This window comes from Ptiloglossa arizonensis, chromosome 2 (genome assembly GCF_051014685.1).
Source record: "Ptiloglossa arizonensis isolate GNS036 chromosome 2, iyPtiAriz1_principal, whole genome shotgun sequence".
NCBI classification, from domain to species: domain Eukaryota; kingdom Metazoa; phylum Arthropoda; class Insecta; order Hymenoptera; family Colletidae; genus Ptiloglossa; species Ptiloglossa arizonensis.
This window is the reverse complement of record NC_135049.1, coordinates 24,722,502-24,742,681: the sequence shown is the minus strand read 5'-3', so window position 1 is coordinate 24,742,681 and position 20,180 is coordinate 24,722,502. Positions and strand designations below refer to the sequence as shown.

General features: G+C 40.3%; 1 protein-coding gene across 6 annotated transcripts in view; it reads left to right on the top strand.

Annotated features, from left to right (window-relative positions):
- L (zinc finger protein Lobe) overlaps nt 1–20,180 on the top strand; it is a 157,773-nt gene that overhangs the window by 40,022 nt on the left and 97,571 nt on the right. For 5 of the 6 annotated variants that reach the window (XM_076327365.1, XM_076327364.1, XM_076327363.1 and 2 more), the window contains exon 4: nt 16,685–16,756. In XM_076327365.1, the coding sequence (XP_076183480.1) occupies nt 16,685–16,756 (72 nt within the window). Of the gene's footprint in view, nt 1–16,684; nt 16,757–20,180 lie in introns of those variants that run through there. The other variant, XM_076327366.1, reaches the window with a different exon arrangement.

The following is a 20,180-nucleotide window of genomic DNA, read 5'->3' as shown; positions in this document are numbered from 1 at the left end:
GTGAGAAAGTGAATAAAAAATCATTTCGTGAAAATCGTTTATGAAAACTCTTACGATACACGTGTTGTTGAGTACGATTTGGCTGGTGTGTCTGACCAAGACTTGTTATTTCTACTTATATAGGTGTTTGTAAATAACGATGGTGGAACGGTAATATCTGTCTTAACTGACTCTGACCAGTTAGAAAATGGTAAAATCGATGAAAAACGAATAATACTGCAAACACCAATGAAGATAGAGATAACGAGTAATGATCATATATATGCGAGGCAAGTCATACTCGATCGAACAGTCCCCAAAGAATTTTCGAGATGGATTTTCCCAAAGACGAAGCTTCGCATAAAAAAGATTCATTTTACATTTTCGATTTATTTTTTCACGAAGAATCACACCCCAGTGGCTAGTACTGTATACTTTACGAGATACCCTGTATATTCAACATCTTCAAGAGTGTTATCCGGGCTAGAACACTGAAACAGTTTCTTAATGAATCTTTTCCTCGAACACTATTCGTACTCATTGCTTTTCAAAAATTTCCACGTTTATTCGTATCTATTTCGAGAAAACATATTGAGTTGTGCGGACAGTCATTTCGTTTTCCAAAATGGAGAACATATAATTTAATAAAATGTTTATACATTCTAAGAAAATCGTGTTTCATTTTCACCAAAAAAAAAAAAAAACGAAAGGACTTTCCGAATAATTCAATATATTCTCTTCTCGTAACAAAGAACATTAATCGATCGAAGAATATATCGACCATATTTAAGTACCTTAGTTTAAAACTTGAATAATTTTAAAGAAAGAGAATTTAATTTTCTTAAAGAGTTTCAGAATCGAGTCTTCGTCAAATACTGTCTTCATCGATACCTGCATTGTAAACAATATCACCTGTGAATTAGATGAAAAATCGAACCACCTCGAAAACTGTTACTGTCAAAGTATTCTATCCCCTTTGCACTCGAGGCTTTTTTGCTACCTCGAGAAAATTTTTCAAGTCGTAAAATTAATCTGAAATGGAACATTTTTATATACTTCGCATACACGCGTTTACATTCTACAAGAACGTGATATTTAAATTCCAATTTGAATTCTAAATCACGAAGTTCTCCCGAATCGAAAATAGTATACTAAATTATGTGGCGAGCAAGGATCTCCTCTCGAGTCCAAAGGGTTAATTCTATCCTCAGATCGACAACACTGATTACATTTAGATGTAATAATCCTTTGAACGAATTTGACCAAGCTCTCCAATACTTACGAACAATGTTAACTTCATACACTACGAAGTTATTATTACGAAGTAGTAATATGAGTAGTACATAAAGTTAACATTGTTCGTAAGTATTGGACGAGTAGTAAGACGAGTTTGTAAGTATTAAACGAAGTTATTACCATGAAGTAGTAATATAAGTAGTATATAAAGTCAACATTGTTCGTAAGTATTGGAGAGAAGGTTAAATTCGTTCAAAGGATTATTACATCTAAATGTAATCAGTGTTGTCGATCTGAGGATAGATACTACTTCGTAGTAATAACTTCGTAGGTCTCCAATACTTACGAACAATGTTAACTTTATATACTACTTACATTACTACTTCGTAGTAATGACTTCGTAGCTCTCCAATACATACGAACAATGTTAACTTTATATACTACTTATATTATTACTTCGTAGTAATGACTTCGTAACTCCCCAATACCCACGAACAATGTTAACCTTATATACTACTTACATTACTACTTCGTAGTAATAACATTGTTCGTAAGTATTGGAGAGCTACGAAGTTACTATCACGAAGTACTGATACAAGTAGTACATAAAGTTAACATTGTTCGTAAGCATCGAAGAGCTTGGTGAAATTCGAGCAAGTAGTACGAAGCAGTAATAAGTTCGTACGTCTCTTGTAACGGGGACTACCTCGTAACGAAAAATAGTTCGGAAACGGTAGGAACGTGTGCCAAGGAGTGTTCGTTGCGCGTACGGTTACGAAGAATTTGACAAACCGGCAGTGCTTTGAGAGACGGCCAAAGAGGAACGTTATAGAACACCACCTGTTATTCGCGGTATGAACGAATGAGAAAGCCTCGAGGAAGTTTCCGAGGCTCGCTAATAACTCCAGGGCGCCGGTGCTCGTTGTCGAGGCGCTTTAGTCTCCGCGGTAAAACTTGGTAACTCGAGGAGATAAAGGTAGCACGAGTCAGTGTCCCGAGGCCATACTAACGATCCTCCTCCTAGATCGCGCTCGTATCTCCCGGTCTCATCTTCAGCCCGAAGATCTCGTCTTCCAGCTAGCCGCCAAGTCAGCGAGCTTTGTCAGCCTCCCTGGAAATTGTCCTGCCTCGATTTCGCCTTTTTCTTGCCAATTCCCTCGAAAATACGCCCGTGGACCCGCCACGTTCTCTTTCGCGAGGAAAATGTTGAATTCCATCGTAATTTCCGGCCATTAATACCCTACAGAATAGTCTTTCTTGGAAGGAACGTTACCGCCGTTCAATTTCCACTAATCTCTTTTTCTTGATTGTCTGGCAAAGAAAATTAGTTACGGTGCGGTGCACTTCGCGCACAGGGTTCCTCCAACAATTTTTCTTACGTGGTCGCTCACTTTCTCGATGGTACGATCTATCTCGGATGCGATTCGATCTTTCGCGACGTGCGTAGATCCGATATTGGTACCGAAGTCGATATGGATATCGTCAATTCTGTATACTCTGAATGGAACAATAGAGAAATATTTTCTTAACGATCCACTTACAGTGCAATCTTATTTTACGTGTTGCATCAAAGGAAGTGTTAGGTTGTTCGGAAAATCGTTTCGTTTTTTTTCTTTGTGAAAATGAGTGTATAAATATTTTATTAAATTGTATATTCTCCAATTTGGAAAACGAAACGACTTCCCGAATAATCCAATATTAATAACGTTACCAAAATATTGCAATTTTGAATCAAGTATTTTCCAAGATCGCCAAGATAGAACGTAAAATGTTTCTCTTAGGATAAGTTACCAGGATTGTGAATTATTATAAGATACATTTCGTGCTCGTTCTCTTTGCAAACAATACGCTAATTCAAAAGAACAGTACAGTATAATATCTACAAAGTAGTTCTCCTCGAAACCGAGAAGCTTTTGTACGTATCACAGATACTTAAATGTGAAATTTTCGAACGGATACTCTGTACAGGTACACGTAGGTATAAATTTGAGCAACCATGCTTACTTTCACGGGAAAAAGTTACGTCAGTGTTATATCGAGTCCCTATCGAGTCCCTATTGTCTATCGAACAATACTACACCTGTTTGTAGAACACTGACAATGCGTTTGCATCAACGCAACGACTTACCTATATTCAACCAGATCTATAATTTTATTACAATCGAGCGGTACTAAACTACTCCACACACTCGACAGAAACTACTCTTTGCACACTGAAACTACTCAAGAGTCAATTGCAAGAAACCGAAAAAGTCTCGCGAGTCTTTTTCAAATCGTCTTGATTATCTGGTCGTTTATCCTGGCGCAAAGTATCGCGAATGACTCGAAAGGGTTTCGGGACGTGCAGTTCTCTTGTTCCACGGAACGACGATACAGCCCAAGGAGAGAAAGATTAGCATAAAGTTAGCACGGGAGCCGATACCTATATGTTCGCGCGAAAGTTAAGTTGGGTTGCGCTGCCGGCTCTCCAGTCCCTAGATACTCTGTCCTGGCTCCGTCACATTTCGATACTGGGCTTGATACCGTATTCCGGGACCATCATCCACCGACAGAATACAATTTCTTCCTCTGTACTCTAACGAACTTCAACGTATGCCGCGTTTGCGATATTCAACTCCATATTCGAGCGCCATCGACGTTGCCCTCGGTTTCAAGAGGAACCCTTTTGTCACGAGTATCCCGGAACGGTGGACCGAACACAAACATGCAGATTACTTGTGTCAAGAGAAATCGGAAAGTCCATTACCATTCTGCAGCACGGAGTTTCGGTTTCGAGGCACGCGTAATTATATATTAGGGCTACGACTTCCGCAACTGATTACACCGCGCGCAATCCTACTAAACTTTCGAATACGTTACATATTGGGTCGTTCGGAAAGTCATTTCGTTTTTTTTTTTTTTGGAAAATGAAACACGATTTTTTTTAGAGCGCATAAACATTTTATTAAATTATACATTCTCCATTTTGGAAAACGAAATGACTTTTCGAACAACCCGATAGTATGTGTGGTGTAATTTTATGTAGAGAAGTATAGGTACTGTTAGATTTTATTTGGACAATGACTATCTTGTTAATTTATGAAAGTATTCGTTTTGGCGATACTTGATGTTTGATACTACGTAGTAAAAGTATCTGTTCTGATATCATTTTATTTAGAGAAATATACTGTTAGATTTTATTTAGGCAATGACTATCTTATTAATCTATAATAGTATTCGTTTTGGCAATACTTGACGTTTGATACTACGTAGTAAAAGTATCTGTTCTGGCATTATTTTATTTAGAGAAATGTACTGTTAGATTTTATTTAGACAATGACTATCTTATTAATTTATGAAAGTATTCGTTTTGGCGATACTTGATGTTTGATACTACGTAGTAAAAGTATCTATTGTGGTATCATTTTATATAGAGAAATATAGGTACTGTTAGATAATATTTAGTTTTTTACATCGATGTATCATTTAATACCGGTTCAATGTAAATTAATATTACAGAATATTATGTGATAATGTATCTGTATATAATTGAAATATCAAAGGAACCGAATGGAAAGTCCACTAGTAATACACGTGACATGTAACGCGTTAATAATATCAACGAGAAACTTGTATACCTGTTTGACACTACTACAGAATACATTGGATAGAATTAGGACTACTTGTTGAATTTTTCCATATTAGAATATATGAACACTTTAACGATTCGAATAATAATACACGAATAATAATACTCGAGTACTCAAACGTTCGATGTTTATTCGTATTGTTCAGACACGAAAACCTCTGTTGAAGCAAATTCCACAAAGTTGGCCAATGATCGATTACATCGTAATTATTTTTGCCACCGATCGATCGAAACAATCGTAATAATTAATCGATTAATTATCGCTGAAATGAATCGCCAACCGTAAACTACAATTTCTGATCTGTAATTATAAATGATTAATTTGTAACATCTTCGATGAGAAGTTAGTTCAGATTTGACCAGCTTCGTTTCAGTTTCTTTCGTTATTATCCAACCGGTTCGATCGTAATCAACGGTACAATCGTTTCCAGATTAACGATTAACGAGTTAATTCCACCCGATGATTGTATTCTCTTTTATTATTTCTGTTATTCATTAATCACGATCGCCGGACGCTGGGTAATTATAATCATTAATCACCGATTCGATTATACGGCAATCATAATCCTTAATTATTAAAATGAATGCGACTACAAAGAGACGAGAGCGAGGCTATGGTTTTTTAATAATCGAGTTGGAATGCAGTTTAATTCCACGTGTTTTACACGGGACGGTAAGTAGTATCGTCAAATTGGTGGTTCAATTACATTAGAAGAAGGCAAAAAAAAAAAACACCCTTAAATGGGACGCATAGCGAAGGGTTGGAATTTATACGCGATCCCTTTGGAACAGCTACAACCCTTTCGTTAGCAGCTACGTCAGAAGGCACGGTTAGTGTAATAATTTCGAGATCGCAGTCACGCTAATTCCTCGACTAATTGGCTACGTCAGGGTGATGGAGGGTGGGACGAGGGTGAGCTTACGGTCTCGTGGCGTCATGTTTACGATACGCAGGTGTGTGCGTCGCTTTATGGTTCATCTCGAGTCGTGAACTATGGCCTCGATCGATACCACCGATACAGTCGACTATCAGTAATTTCGTGAGATTGATCCCGCTATACTTATGCGTGTGATTCGAACGTGTGATCGATGTCAGATTCGTGTCATTATCAGCTACGCTAATTTCCGCTTTCGAGCGACTCGAATTATTTAACAGTGATTGCAATAGTAACGGAATTAAGAGATAAGAATCGCTGTGTGCGCTCCAAGACCCCTTGACGAAGTTAACTGCCGGTATTGAAATGCTTCTCGAGAAGAACGAAGACAAGGAGAAGGAAAACAATCCTTTCCTAACGATTGAATTAAAATACAGCTTAATTTCGTCTTCAACTTCCTGCTATCGTTAATTAGTTACACTCTTGCGCGCAATATTTCCCAAGATCGCCAAGATAAAGCAAGTAACACGGAATAGTGTCTCAAGCTTGGAATATTCGCGATATTAAAATTTAGAATATTTTCGTAAACTAATATACACTGATCGTAGACTTGTTTATTCGGATGGTGTATGCTATATATACAATTAGAATATATATAAACTATTTAGAATAATCTCGTAGGATTTACAGATCGTAGACTCGTTTATTCGTATGTACGATGTATACTACAATATATAACGATAAATAGAATTAAGAATACACTCGTAGGATATACAGATCGTAGACTCATATATTCGTATCTAAGATATATGCTATAACATATAACGATAAATAGAATTAAGAATATTCTCGTAGGATATACAGATGGTAGACTCGTTTATTCGTATCTAAGATACATGCTATAACATATAACGATAAATATTATAGAATTAAGAATACCCTCGTAGGATATACAGATCGTAGACTCGTTTATTCGTATCTAAGATACATGCTACAACATATAACGATAAATAGAATTAAGAATACCCTCGTAGGATATACAGATCATAGACTCGTTTATTCGTATGTACGACACATACTACAAACGATAAATAGAATTAAGAATATTCTCGCTAGATAGAATCACACACCGACGTCTGAGTCGATGATCACGCGTAAGTGTACAGACCGTTCTCCAGAACGCTTCCACACGAGACTATCGAAACGCGTCTCGATCCCATCGCTAGCCAGTCACCTGGTCCAGGTCCCAGTTCGTCGCAAGGACGCAGCTCCGCAGATTCGAAGTTCGTTTTTGGAGAGTAGGGTCGTACGTTTCGAAAAGTCGTCGCGGGCAAACGATTCAGGGCCGTTGCGAGGAGGACGTCCCAGCAGGGACATCCGGCCAAATTAATTCCTTGCGAAGCCCGCTGCCGCCGCCGCCGCCGCCGCCGGTGTTCGTGTCCCACGTAGGTACGGGTCCATCGAGGTGTAGACAAACGCGTGCATCGGTGTGTCGGTGCACGCACACGGTGGCCAACCGAGGGTGATCCTTGTGCAGCGGCCAAGTACAAGGAACAACCATCTTTCTCGGAAAGAAATTAAAGTTTTCCCGGAGGTATACCGTCTCTTTTTCTCCGGTAGGTTCTCCCTTCGCTCGACTCGTTCCTTCGCGGCCGTAAGGGTGAGAAGGTCGTAGGATACCGGCGCAGGACATCGTCGTAGGACGCCGAAGGCTGCTCGAAGGGTGGTTCTGGCTAGCCTATTGCTATTGTTTGCGGTGATCCCCAGGGACGGGCCTGCCCTTAACAGTGGCATGTGCCGATGACACTGTACCGGGTGTCCGGTGTGCAAGCTGAAACCTAGAAACCGAATCGAGAAATATTTTAACGATGGAGACGGTTCAAGGTATCGTGGTTACGTATCGATGGTGGAAGTATCGGAAGGGGTCGATCTTCATAAGTTTCGAAATTCTTTTTCGAATTGTTCGATTGTCAACGGTTTGTTGTGTTTGTTTACGATATTCGTGGACTGTATTGAAATAGACAATTAATAGCGATGGAACTTGTAGTAATGGAACAGTTTTGTAGCTATTTCAAAAGGAATTCACCGACTTGTAATAATCAAATTTAAAAGATACGAAAAATTGTATTGTTTTATTTTTGTAAATTACTGATATTATAAACGTTCCGGTATGATCTAACCGAGAGATTATCGGTATCGAAATAATTTCGATTTCAAGTCCCTAGGGTGAACCGCGTAACTTGTCTCCCCTTATTATTTTTATTCTCACAGCTATCCGTTCAATATTTTTTTTTTTTATACAAAGTCCCACTCTCTGATATCGTTACAGTTATCGTGCGTCCCTATTCTCTACAAATTTTCAAGATCTTTAATTTTTCTAAACGCAATTCACTTGCCTCTATTTTTTGTTTGTCACAATTTCGAAGACATTGCAAGTAAACGAACACCTTCCAACGAAACGATCTCACGAAACCAATCAAACGATCTTGCCCGAGACTACGTTCACGAACTGCCGACGACTCGTTCGAGCGATTCGGTACGACGTAAACAATTAATTAGAAAAAAAGAAGAGGAAAAGGTGACACGACCCCGATCGTTATCGAACGGTCACGATACCGTTGGTGCTTCGGGACATGGAAAGCACCGAAATATTCTAATTGACCGAAGGAAGATCATAATTGAATCCCCCCTGTATCCGTACGCTAGGAAAATCAGCGATATAATCGTGAAAGTATACCGGTGACACCTTAATTGGGGTTGAGCAACGATTAAAATCGAATTTGGAGGTGGTTGATGCGAGACCGTGACGGTTCTCGTGGTTTTTCGGGTATCGATTTTAGATTTAGGGTATCGAGATTCGTTTCGACGTTTCTCCGGGTTTTCGCCGTGGTGCTTTCGGCCGTGACAGAAATGTTTGCGCGCGGAGTTTGCGCGTAGCTACCAAAATCGCGGCAATAAATATTAAACAGCGTATAAATTTCTTATGAAAGCTTGCATTAATGCGAACGTCGCGTCGGTCGAATTGGATTTCATCCGGGTGTTCTCCGTCGATCTCGATTTCGTCGATTTCGACGGGGGAAAAAACACGCGCGTCGGTGCCTCGCGATGGTAATTAAACGCGCGACTGCACGATCGCGCGCGTATAAATTAGAATTGGCGATTTCGGCGCCGATTTATAACACGCGCCGACATATGTCCCCGACTCTTACGATTGTCGAGGGTCGAGTCGGATCCTCTCGTGATCGGTATGCCTCGCGACGGACATTAAATTCGAATTACTCAAGGTGCGAGTGTCTCGTCGATTAAACAAGACAGCTACGATGGTTATTAGTCCATCCGGAGACCTATGATTATTTCCAACGAAATTTTACTAATGACCCCGACAGCGAAGACGATTTTCCACGTGGCTGAACCCAAACGACCATTAGCCTCTAGTTTTCAGCGCGGAATTATTTCTCGTTAACTTATTAGCTCGCTCGTGAACGATCGCGTTCAGAGTTTTCGTCGAAGGATTAACAGTGGCTGTGTTCTCGAGGTGAATCTTTTACTGTTGATCTTAGTTTCCAATCTGTACCGGTGAGAACAATTAGAGAATTATTGGGACAAAGAGATCAAAAGTCACCTTTAACGGATTTCCGTACAGTTTGGAATCTAAATACTCTTATTTATCAAATTTCGACCAATGTTTCTCTTCTCGATAAACGTTACACTAATGTATCTTGTATCAAAAGACAGTCTTCCTTAAAGTGATACAAAAAGATCAAAAGTCACCTTTAACGGATCTTCGTACAGTGTGGAATCTAAATACTCTTATTTATCAAATTTCGACCAATGTTTCTCTTCTCGATAAACGTTACACTAATGTATCTTGTATCAAAAGACACTCTTCCTTAAAGTGATACAAAGAGATCAAAAGTCACCTTTAACGGATCTTCGTACACTGTGGAATCTAAATACTCCTATTTCTCAAATTTCGATTAATGTTTCTCTTCTCGATAAACGTTACACTAATGTATCTTGTATCAAAAGACAGTCTTCCTTAAAGTGATACAAAGAGATCAAAAGTCACCTTTAACGGATCTTCGTACAGTGTGGAATCTAAATATTCTTCTTTATCAAATTTCGACCAATGTTTCTCTTCTCGATAAACGTTACGTTAATGTATGTTGCATCAAAAGACCGCTTTCCTCAAAGTGTATTTCCTGGCTAGAGAATTTTCCTCGAAAATCCCCACAATAGCCCCCACACGGTGTTTTCTGCTCGTGCGCGGTCTAGAAAACCACTTACGGTCGAGTGTAACGTTGGATTCGCAATCGGTGAGAATTTTGTCCGAGAACCGATGCGACAGACATATTTTCGACTGGAGTGCGCCGGACCAACGTGACCGACCGGTCTCGCGTAATTCTCTCGAAAATTTGCATATCGATTTACGGGTTCTTCCGCTTACACGCGGTCTAAAAGACGCCATATAGTCGAATGTGACGTTGGATCGGAGGGAATTTTGTCCGCGAACTGATATCACCGGGAAGCCGCTGGGACTTAGAGAAATTTTCAACTCGAGGGCATCGAACAGACACCGGCCTCGTTAATTTTCTCGAAAATCTGCGCGACGGCCTACAGTTCTTTTTGCTTGTGCGCGATCAGGAACGGCCAATGGGACAGAAATATTTCCCGACTCGAGTTCACCGGACCGATGTAACCGGCCGTATTCCTTTAATTTTCTTCCATATTTTCCCAACGACGTTCGATTTCTTCCAGTACTCGAACGATCCAACAAAGAACACCGACTATTTTCAAAATCAATGTTTTCGAGAATCGAGTTCCCCTTGCAAAGAATTTTTTATCGATTTTTAGAAAGAGAGAGAGAGAGAGAGGAACTGGAACCGCATTGCCGCGATGATAACTCGTGACGTAACCAGTGGTCGCTTTCGAAATGTCTTCGACCACCTCGATCTTCGGTATTATTGATACCTAGTCTAAAATTTTCATACTTGAGAATATTCTCGTCGATTCTGCATCATGGCGAGTAAAAGTGTTCAATAGTTAATCGGTGTACTAGCTGGCAGCATTATCGGTAACAATTTTGATTTAAAACTTCGTAAATTTTAAGTTTCGTTTGTGATAAGTTTCCAACTTTGATAAAACGTTGCGAATTGAGGGAGTTGGTGATCGGTGGGCATCGGTGGCCATTCGACGCGTCGAGGTTCGAAAATCACGCGTCCCAGAAAAATACAGGTCGAGGTTCGTCGTAAAGCGTGTCCGAGTTGTTGCATAATTGAAACCCTCGGCGCGTTTATGAAAGAAATTCCAGACGATGCGCTGACGGTGAGACGCGCGCGTGCGCGCGTGGACGCGGGCGCGGGCAAGGGCGCGGGCGCGCAGGATCCAATTTGGGTCGAATGAGAACCAGCAGGATGAGGACCACTGCAGTGTTCCCGCGGGACCACTGGGAAGCCTCTGTGCCCGTGCTGGGGCTATACCCGGCTACACCACGGAAGGGGGGACTCCCCAAGGAGGTAATTACCCTCCCTACGTTCGCCCAGCCACCCACAAGCCATCGCAACTTCAACTCCTGCTGGAGTTACATGCTAATACAAAACCAAAACCGGTTCCCAACAGCTTCGAGTGCCGTCGAAATTCATACATATATACGCATCCACCGACGAGAATCGTAATGACGTCGAGGACCTGAAGAGTCCTGAACCCTTCGCGGACCGCAGGAGTACGACTCGAATCGTAAATGGGCTCTTCTTGCGTCCTCGGGACCGCTAGAATTTCGAATTTAGCTACTTCTTTTTTTTTTTATTCGACAATTAACGTATCCGGCGATGGTACCGACAATCGGACCCGTTTTAATACCACCGATTTACGCTCCAAGTTCGAACCGTTCCGTGGAACCTCTCGGTTCGTAATCATGTTTCACTCTGTCCAAATACTCGATGATTCAAACGATTCGAATACTTGAGAATACTTGAGAATACTTGAGAATACTTGAGAATACTTGAGAGTACTTGAGAGTACTTGAGAATACTTGGGAATACTTGAGAATGCTTGAGAATGCTTGAGAATGCTTAAGAATGCTTGAGAATGCTTGAGAATGCTTGAGAATACTTGAGAATACTTGAGAATGCTTGAGAATACTTGAGAATACTTGAGAATACTTGAGAATACTATTCTAACACTTGAGAATACTTGAGAATACTCGAGAATACTTGAGAATACTCGAGAATACTATTCGAACACTTGAGAATACCATTCGAATACTTGAGAATACTATTCGAATACTTGAGAATACTATTCGAACAGTTGAGAATACTATTCGAATACTTGAGAATACTATTCGAATACTTGAGAATATATAACGTTTTATATTGAGATTATTTTCAAATACTATTCGAATACTTGAATATATTTTATGTAACGATCTCTGGTATTCGAATACTTCGATGACTGTAAATAAAGTTCTTCGATAAACTTTATTTTGATGTATAAATTTTTCATGCAACTTCGAGTATATTTCTCTTTTAATGTACACTAATGCAAGAAATGTCACGGAAGCGATCATTTCGTAAGAATCATCGATCACAATCATCGAAGCACGATTCAGTGAACAGCTGATGCTGAGGTGTAATATTCAATCACATCGCCAACTCTTATCAGCGTCTGCAGTACCACTCGAATACCTAGAAAACATTTGAATACTTTTAGCACAATTTGAGACTTATCTGGAAAACTGAAACAATATTTTATCGATGTTATTAAATCGTTGAAACGTTTGATTGTATCGACAAATTGTTGATTATTCCGCGATGGACGTTGGACGAATGACGATTGGAAGAGTTAATTTTGGCTTTTGGGGACGTTTGGACCGGTTGTTTATAGGGTTTAGAGGCACGGTGGATTCGGTTTTACCGACTACGAGGGGAGCGGTGGTGTTCTTTTGGGGGAGAATCGTGGTAGTGATTGAGTTAGGTGGATATCGAGCCGAAACCGTTTTCCAAATGATCGCTCGAACGTGTACATTGATTCGACTTCGTTTCCAAGAAGCTTAAATTTCGTTTTTTGTCCAAGGTTGAGGAAATTTTTCAACGAACGTGTATCAAGTTTCTCGTAAATTAAAAAGACCGTACCAGTAGCGAATGCAATGCCAACCGCGGGCAGTTTGCATAATTTGTTTGGGAACGTGTAGGCTTGTTACAAGAGTAAACATACTTTCGTGACTCGAAGCACTTACTCCATCCGATTCGATTTATTTAGACGCGTTCTGAATAAATTTCTAACTAGACGCATATTTAACCGTTGTTACCTTGATGGCTGTTCGCGACGTGAACGTACGCGGTTCCATCAGCCGGCGGTTATCGGCCGCTGTCACGTACGTATGATTTTACCTTCTCCGAAACGGTATAATTTCGTACGGATAAAAACGATACCGTTCGTTCGATCGGTAATTTGAAAATCGATGAAACGTGTCGGGTCGATACGTATCGGGTGAGAAACAATCTCGAAACCCTCGACCCGGAAGCCTTTCGATCGCGATTAAACGATTCGTTAAACGAAACAATGGCGCGAAAGAAGCTGCAAAAAATTCCGGATTAAGGTCTCGGTGTTCCGTAGCGAGCGCGACGGCCTCGTCATAATGTAACGGGAAATTTAAAATTCCTGGACGTGGAATTCGTGTGTGTGTGCGTTTTTTTTCATTTTTTTCTTGTTTTTTTTTTTTTTTTTATTTTTTTCCCCTCCTCGTTCACGTAGTGTATTTCGGTACCAACGAGAAACTGATTACCAACAGTGTCCCAAGCGTGGCCTTGGAACTCCCAAAAGTCATACTCGTAAAAAAAGACTATTGTACACCGCGGACTTCCGGGTTATTTATACGAGTTATCTCTTCTCTGAAACCACGAACTGCGCGGCTGCAATGTTCACGGCCGGTGACTTATGAGCGATGATAATTCCGGCAGCTTGAGTACCGCAGCTTTTCGCAGCCGACTACTTACCCCGTAATTCTCGTGCTAGCTCCTTTAGCGTCTTATCAATGAATTATTAACGCATTCGAATAAACAATTAACTCGCGAAGCGCCTCGAGGAGCCGACCGAAGCGTCCAGCCAGCGTGAAACTCTTTGCCGCGTAATTCCATCGAGAATCGCCCTACTTTTTCGAGAAAAAAAAAAAAAAAAAAGAACAAAAAAAGAGAAAAAGAAATTAGCACTCAACTCTGATTCGTGAAGGATTCGAAACGAACGAGATCGATTAAAAAATACATTCTACGTTATTGTATTCTATTGTCACGATGAAGATGATCTCGCGTAGGTGAGATTTTCTTTTCGAATTACAATCTTTCAAAGTTGTACTCCTTCGAAATCGATCCCACGAGCAAGAAAACGAGATAAACTGGATCACCGTTATCGTTCTCATCGTTAATACCCGTTTTCGAGGAACAATCTTTACACAGAATTCAAAAATAACGAAACAATTTCTCACACTGTTTGTATTTACGTGGTTAGTCGATTGGTATCGGTTCGAGATAAAAAGTACTACCTACTTCCTCTCCAAGTGAATCGGTGATTCCTATTTGTTACTTAAAATAGTAATTATTATATATAGTATCTCTATTATTCTCCGTACGACTGCAATCCAATATCCAATGATCGATTTCGATTTGACATTCGTGGAGAAGACCAAAGAACACCAAAGTGTACTCAAATATTCGAATACTAAGAAACAATACTTAAAATAGTAATTACTGTTATATATAATCTCTACTATTCTCCGTACGACTGCAATCCAATATCCAATAATCGAATTCGATTTGACATTTGTCGAGAAGACCAAAAAATACCAAAGTGTATTCAAATATTCGAATACCGAGAAACAATACTTAAAATAATAATTACTATTATATATAATCTCTATTACTCTCCGTACGACTGCAATCCAATATCCAATGATCGAATTCGATTTGACATTCGTCGAGTAGACCAAAGAACACCAAAGTATACTCAAATATTCGAATACCGAGAAACAATACTTAAAATAGTAATTATTCTATTATATATAATCTCTATTATTCTCCGTACGACTGCAATCTAATATCCAATGATCGAATTCGATTTGAGATTCGTCGAGAAGACCAAAGAACACCAAAGTGTATTCAAATATTCGAATACCGAGAAATAGTACTTAAAATAGTAATTACTATTATATATAACCTCTACTATTCTCTGCACGACTGCAATCCAATATCCAATAATCGAATTCGATTTGACATTCGTCGAGAAGACCAAAGAACACCAAAGTGTATTCAAATATTCGAATACCGAGAAATAGTACTAAAAATAGTAATTACCATTATATATAATCTCTAATATTCTCCGTACGACTGCAATTCAATATCCAACGATCGAATTCGATTTGACACTTGTCGAGAAGACCAAAGAACACCAAAGTATACTCAAATATTCGAATACCGAGAAATAGTACTTAAAATAGTAATTACTATTATATATAACCTCTATTATTCTCTGCATGACTGCAATCCAATATCCAATAATCAAATTCGATTTGACATTCGTCGAGAAGACCAAAGAACACCAAAGTGTATTCAAATACTCGAATACGAAGAAACTCACACGACAAGTAATCGTCCCAGGTCTACACGAAAGCGACGGTAACCTTACGCTCGCGTAGAACACAAAAACGAGGGTCGTGTTCGTCTTGGAGTCACGAACGACGAACGTGGGACGATTCCAGGACTTGAAACCGGGGTGGAGAATTTTTTCGAAGAAATCGTCACCGCGTGGAAGTCCTTTCGAAGGAATTGTCGTCACGTGGGTTCCAGCTCCGGCTCGTCGAGTTTCTATCCGCGTTTACACTTGGTTCGGGTTGGCATGATCGATACGCGTGCAGCAGAAAAACACCGATCACGGATCCAGTGGCGATTGCGGTTGTTTCGCGCAAGTTACGTTTAAAGTTGCGCATACGTCCGGTGGGAAATTTGAATTTTGGTCAGTGTTCCTCGATGGTGGCCCAAGGTGGTTTGGTCTCCTATGCGCAGGAATGGGCTATGGGAGCCAATATCGTCGGAGTATGGCTCCCGTGGGATTACCTCAGCTCTTTTCCACCCTTTCTCGTATTATACGCATCCGTGTAGCAAAGGGGTCGTGTGCGCTGGCCCGCTTACCGTAGGCCGCGTATTCGAGCCTGTTCTGCTCGATCGCCCGAAATCCCATGAAATTTCAATGTTGACCCCTATTAGGGGGGGCCAGGGTGCCTGGAATTGCGCCGATGGAATTCGGGGGACGATTGGAGAAACGAGCGCGGTCGGCGCGCTTCGCGAAAATAAATTGATTCCGTCGGATTGGAACTAATGAGTAAATTTTCTGCCACGTTGTATCGTCGAGGTTAACATTCTCCAAAAATTGATCAAACTACCGATACCTTCCGAATTGAAAATCGACTCGAGTACAAATTACCTATCTATCTCGCTTTCAAGCGAATCCACGCTCTCGGTTGTGTCACTCAATAGCGAGGAATTACGGTCTTTTTTTAGGTTAGGAAGCTATCGAGAAATATAGGACGAATACGATTCTTAAACCAGTGTATAAACTACAGGATTGTGATCACTCGTGTACTTTGTATCACGGTAGCTTCCAAGCGATAAAATCGATACCGTGGCTTGTAAGCGGGCTAGGTAGCGATCTTTGTCCGAGTTCGACAAGAATCGCTGTTACTCGTGTCGGTTGTGGGTTACTCGTGCCGGAAAAATTGAAACGATCGAAGGAACACCGCTGGTCCGAAATTCGAAATAAAAATTGTCTGTAAAAGACCAGATCTCTGTATGAAAAATTTCGATACCGTGGTGGTCACGCGTTTGTCGTAATTTTCGTGTGCACGCGCAACGTTCGCTGTTTATTCACCGTAATCGTTGTTCGTTATGGAGATTAACATTGGAAATACGTCTCGTTACAGAGTACTTGCAAGACGGCAGGCCATCGTCCGTTCAAGGGCCAGACATGGAGAACCAGAACAGTCTCGACAGCGGTGAGTGTCGATGCATCGCGTTATAATTTCCCCAGCTTCCTTTGACACGCGTGCACGCGCGTTCACGCGCGTTTTGGATCCACGACACGATCGACGATCCATGAAAGGCGGCCTCAAAGAGCTCGCAGACCGAGATTCTTAAGTAGTCCCGTGACCCATAAAAATCTCGGTGATCCCGACGAGATCCTAACAAGCAGCGAGGCTCGGGCGATAAAGAGGGTTGTCTCCCTTCCTGTTTCTTGGTCTCGCTGTTCAAAGAAGATTTAGGGGTGAATTTTTCAGACGAACATCGGTTCGAAGGGAGACGGACTTGGGGGAGGGGAATTTAGAGGTAAATGTTTGAGAGCGGAGATAGCTGCAACCTTTGGTATAATTTTACTTTATCGAGAACAACAGGTAAGACGTTACTCGTTAATAAGTTCTCCATCGTACGAACACTTGGAGATTAATATAATACTTCGAACCGATTTCGATACATTTTTTTTTTTCGTCCACTTACGTTCTATTAATTTCGCTCGTGCGATTCGAAGTATCGGGATCGTCTTTTACCAAGTTCAAGACTCACATCGGGCTCCCGGGACACTTTCACAATTTACTGCATATTCGGTTTCTACGAGCGTGCGTTTCCACGAACTCGACACACGCTTATGTAATTCGATTACCAGGGAGGTAACAGAGGACCGAGTTCGGTTTGACTCGGTTTTACTCGACCAATCCTCCCAAGTCCATTACTAGATACAGGAATATTGTCAGAGACACAATTAACCATTTCATTTGATTGATCTAGGACAGTGGTTCGTAGACGGGGGGCTATGCACGCGTTCCCTTGGGTGTTCGTCGTCGTTCCCAAATGCGTAAATTTTATCCAATCGTTCGTCCAAGAACAATAAATTCGGGTGTACGAATCGATCTTTCGTCTCGCGCTCAAACGGAAGAAACCGTGCGTTGTCTTTCAAATTTTCGAGACTTTCTCTCACCAAACGAACAATATTCAATTTCACAACGCAAATGTTTGCATTGAAATTACTCCGTTGTTCGACAAAGTCCAGTTTCCATTTTAACGAAAATTGTTAATCTGGAATATTCTTAAGATGCTGGTCAAAATCCTGTTACTATTATTGCTTCATTTTTTAACGAATTAACATCTTAATCGTCTTTCGTAGCGCGCTATGATTCGGTTTAAATTGTGAAGCACACTATATTTTATTAACGGTATATTTGTGACAAATAACTGTAAAAGAATATATTTGTTCTATTTTGTCGAAAAGTAGTAGATTTTCCAAAAGAGCTGTAAAAGTAGTAGATTCTCCAAAAGATCTGTAAAAGTAGTAAATTTTCCAAAAAATCTGTAAAAGTAGTAGATTTTCCAAAAGATCTGTAAAAGTAGTAAATTTTCCAAAAAATCTGTAAAAGAAGTAGATTCTCCAAAAGATCTGTAAAAGTAGTAAATTTTCCATAACATCTGTAAAAGTGGTAGATTTTCCAAAAAATCTACTACTAAATAAATTTGTCCTATTTTGTCGAAAAGTGATAGATTTTTTGGAAAATTTCTCGTTTTCTAGAAAATTGTCCCATTTCAGAACTTTCGGATCGATTCCAATTGGATATTCAATTCCCCCTTTTCTTTCTTTTTTTTTACTTTTGAACCATTGTACCGGGTATACCGTATTGGTTCGTGGGTCGGGCAAACGTGGTGTTCCTCGAGAGTGTGATCGAAATTGTGTCCTCGCTGTCGACGAACGAGTTCTCGCGGAATCGTGATGCGGCCGCGCTGATTCGATTACCGTCTAGTAACACAGAGATTCAGCTTTAGTTGGCGGATAGAGGAAGTTCCCGGTCCGTGAATAAGACCGAGAGTGGGTTGGTTTGGCCGGCGGCTAGCCAGCTAGCTAACGTACTCCTGGGAAGACATAAATGTGTCCCTTTAGTGGCAGCTTCCGTTCTGCGTATGCTCGCCGAAGGGCTCGCCGATTCGGTCACCCTTTGCGCACGCAACTTCGTCGAGCGTCGCGAAACGCGTAATTAGAGGATTTTTTACGTCTCTGGACGATTGCTCTGTAACTTCCTCGTAGCCCCGAGAACAAGTGGATGTACGTAATTAGGCGGTCGTAGAACCTTTTAACCCTCCGTTGCACGAATTTTTTTTTCAACCTTCGACGAGGAAATCGTCTCACGGTCCACGAATTGATCAATACACGAACTAAACGACGAGCGATCGAATTTCGGTAAAGCTTGCAGGGATTGTTTCTATCGGGTTTCGAATGACCCTGTGAGTGGATACTCATCGAATTGTTCGGTATTTGAATTTTTCTGCGAATATTATTCGAGTATTTGAACGAATCGAGTATGTATCCGAGTAGAGCGATTGTGGATTGTGAATGAAAGAGGATACGGTGTAAGAGTATTCGAATAGTTTCTTATTCGAACGTTAATATTCGAATAACGATGTTTAATGTTTATTCGCTTCGTTTGTATATCTGTAAATTATTCGAGTGTTTTATTATTGGATTAGTTTCGGTGCTAGTTTGGAATCTGTAATTTTTGCGAAAGAGGGACTTAAAAATTCTGAGATCGTTCGTATCGTTCAAGTACGAAAGTGATCGATAAACTCGATTGAACGTTGTAAATATACGAATGGCGTGTTTTATCTGCTACAAATAAAGCTGAATCCGGAATGCGGAGATGTCCGATTTCTTTCGAATTCTGGAATTAACACGAATACATCCATCGAGCAGATTTAATGGAATCTTCGTATACACATAAAAGCAGTTTGCGCTTAGAGGTACACAGGTAGGGCTTGTCGAGCGAGCAAACACTTAATTAACCCTTCAAGTTCTCCGCCATTTCCCTCTTCGTTTCTTGCATTACCTTAGACCACTGAAATAGTACTTTGGCTCGCATCTTGCGAGAATTCCAATGGACTTCAGGAAGCTTTGCACGTGACTATTCGCACAGAAAATAAGTGAATTGTCCAGCGGAAATTAAAACAATGATTCTTCCGCTGTGTAGATTCGTCAACAAATGAAGCGTTAACGAAGTTGGAACACTGCTACGACTATCATACTTATTACTATTACACTAATGCTACTATTACTATTAGAATATCACATTATTGCATGTACACTACTGCTACTATTACTATTAGAATATCACATTATTGCATGTACACTACTGCTACTATTACTATTATACAATTACATTAATACATGTATACCACTGCTACTTCTGCTACTACTATTACACTATTACATTATTGCATGTACACTACTGCTACTATTACTATTGCACAATTACATTAATGCATGTATACCACCTCTACTTCTGCTACTACTATTATACTATCACATTATTACATGCACACTACTGCTACTATTACTATTACAATATCATATTATTACATGCACACTACTGCTATTATTACTAT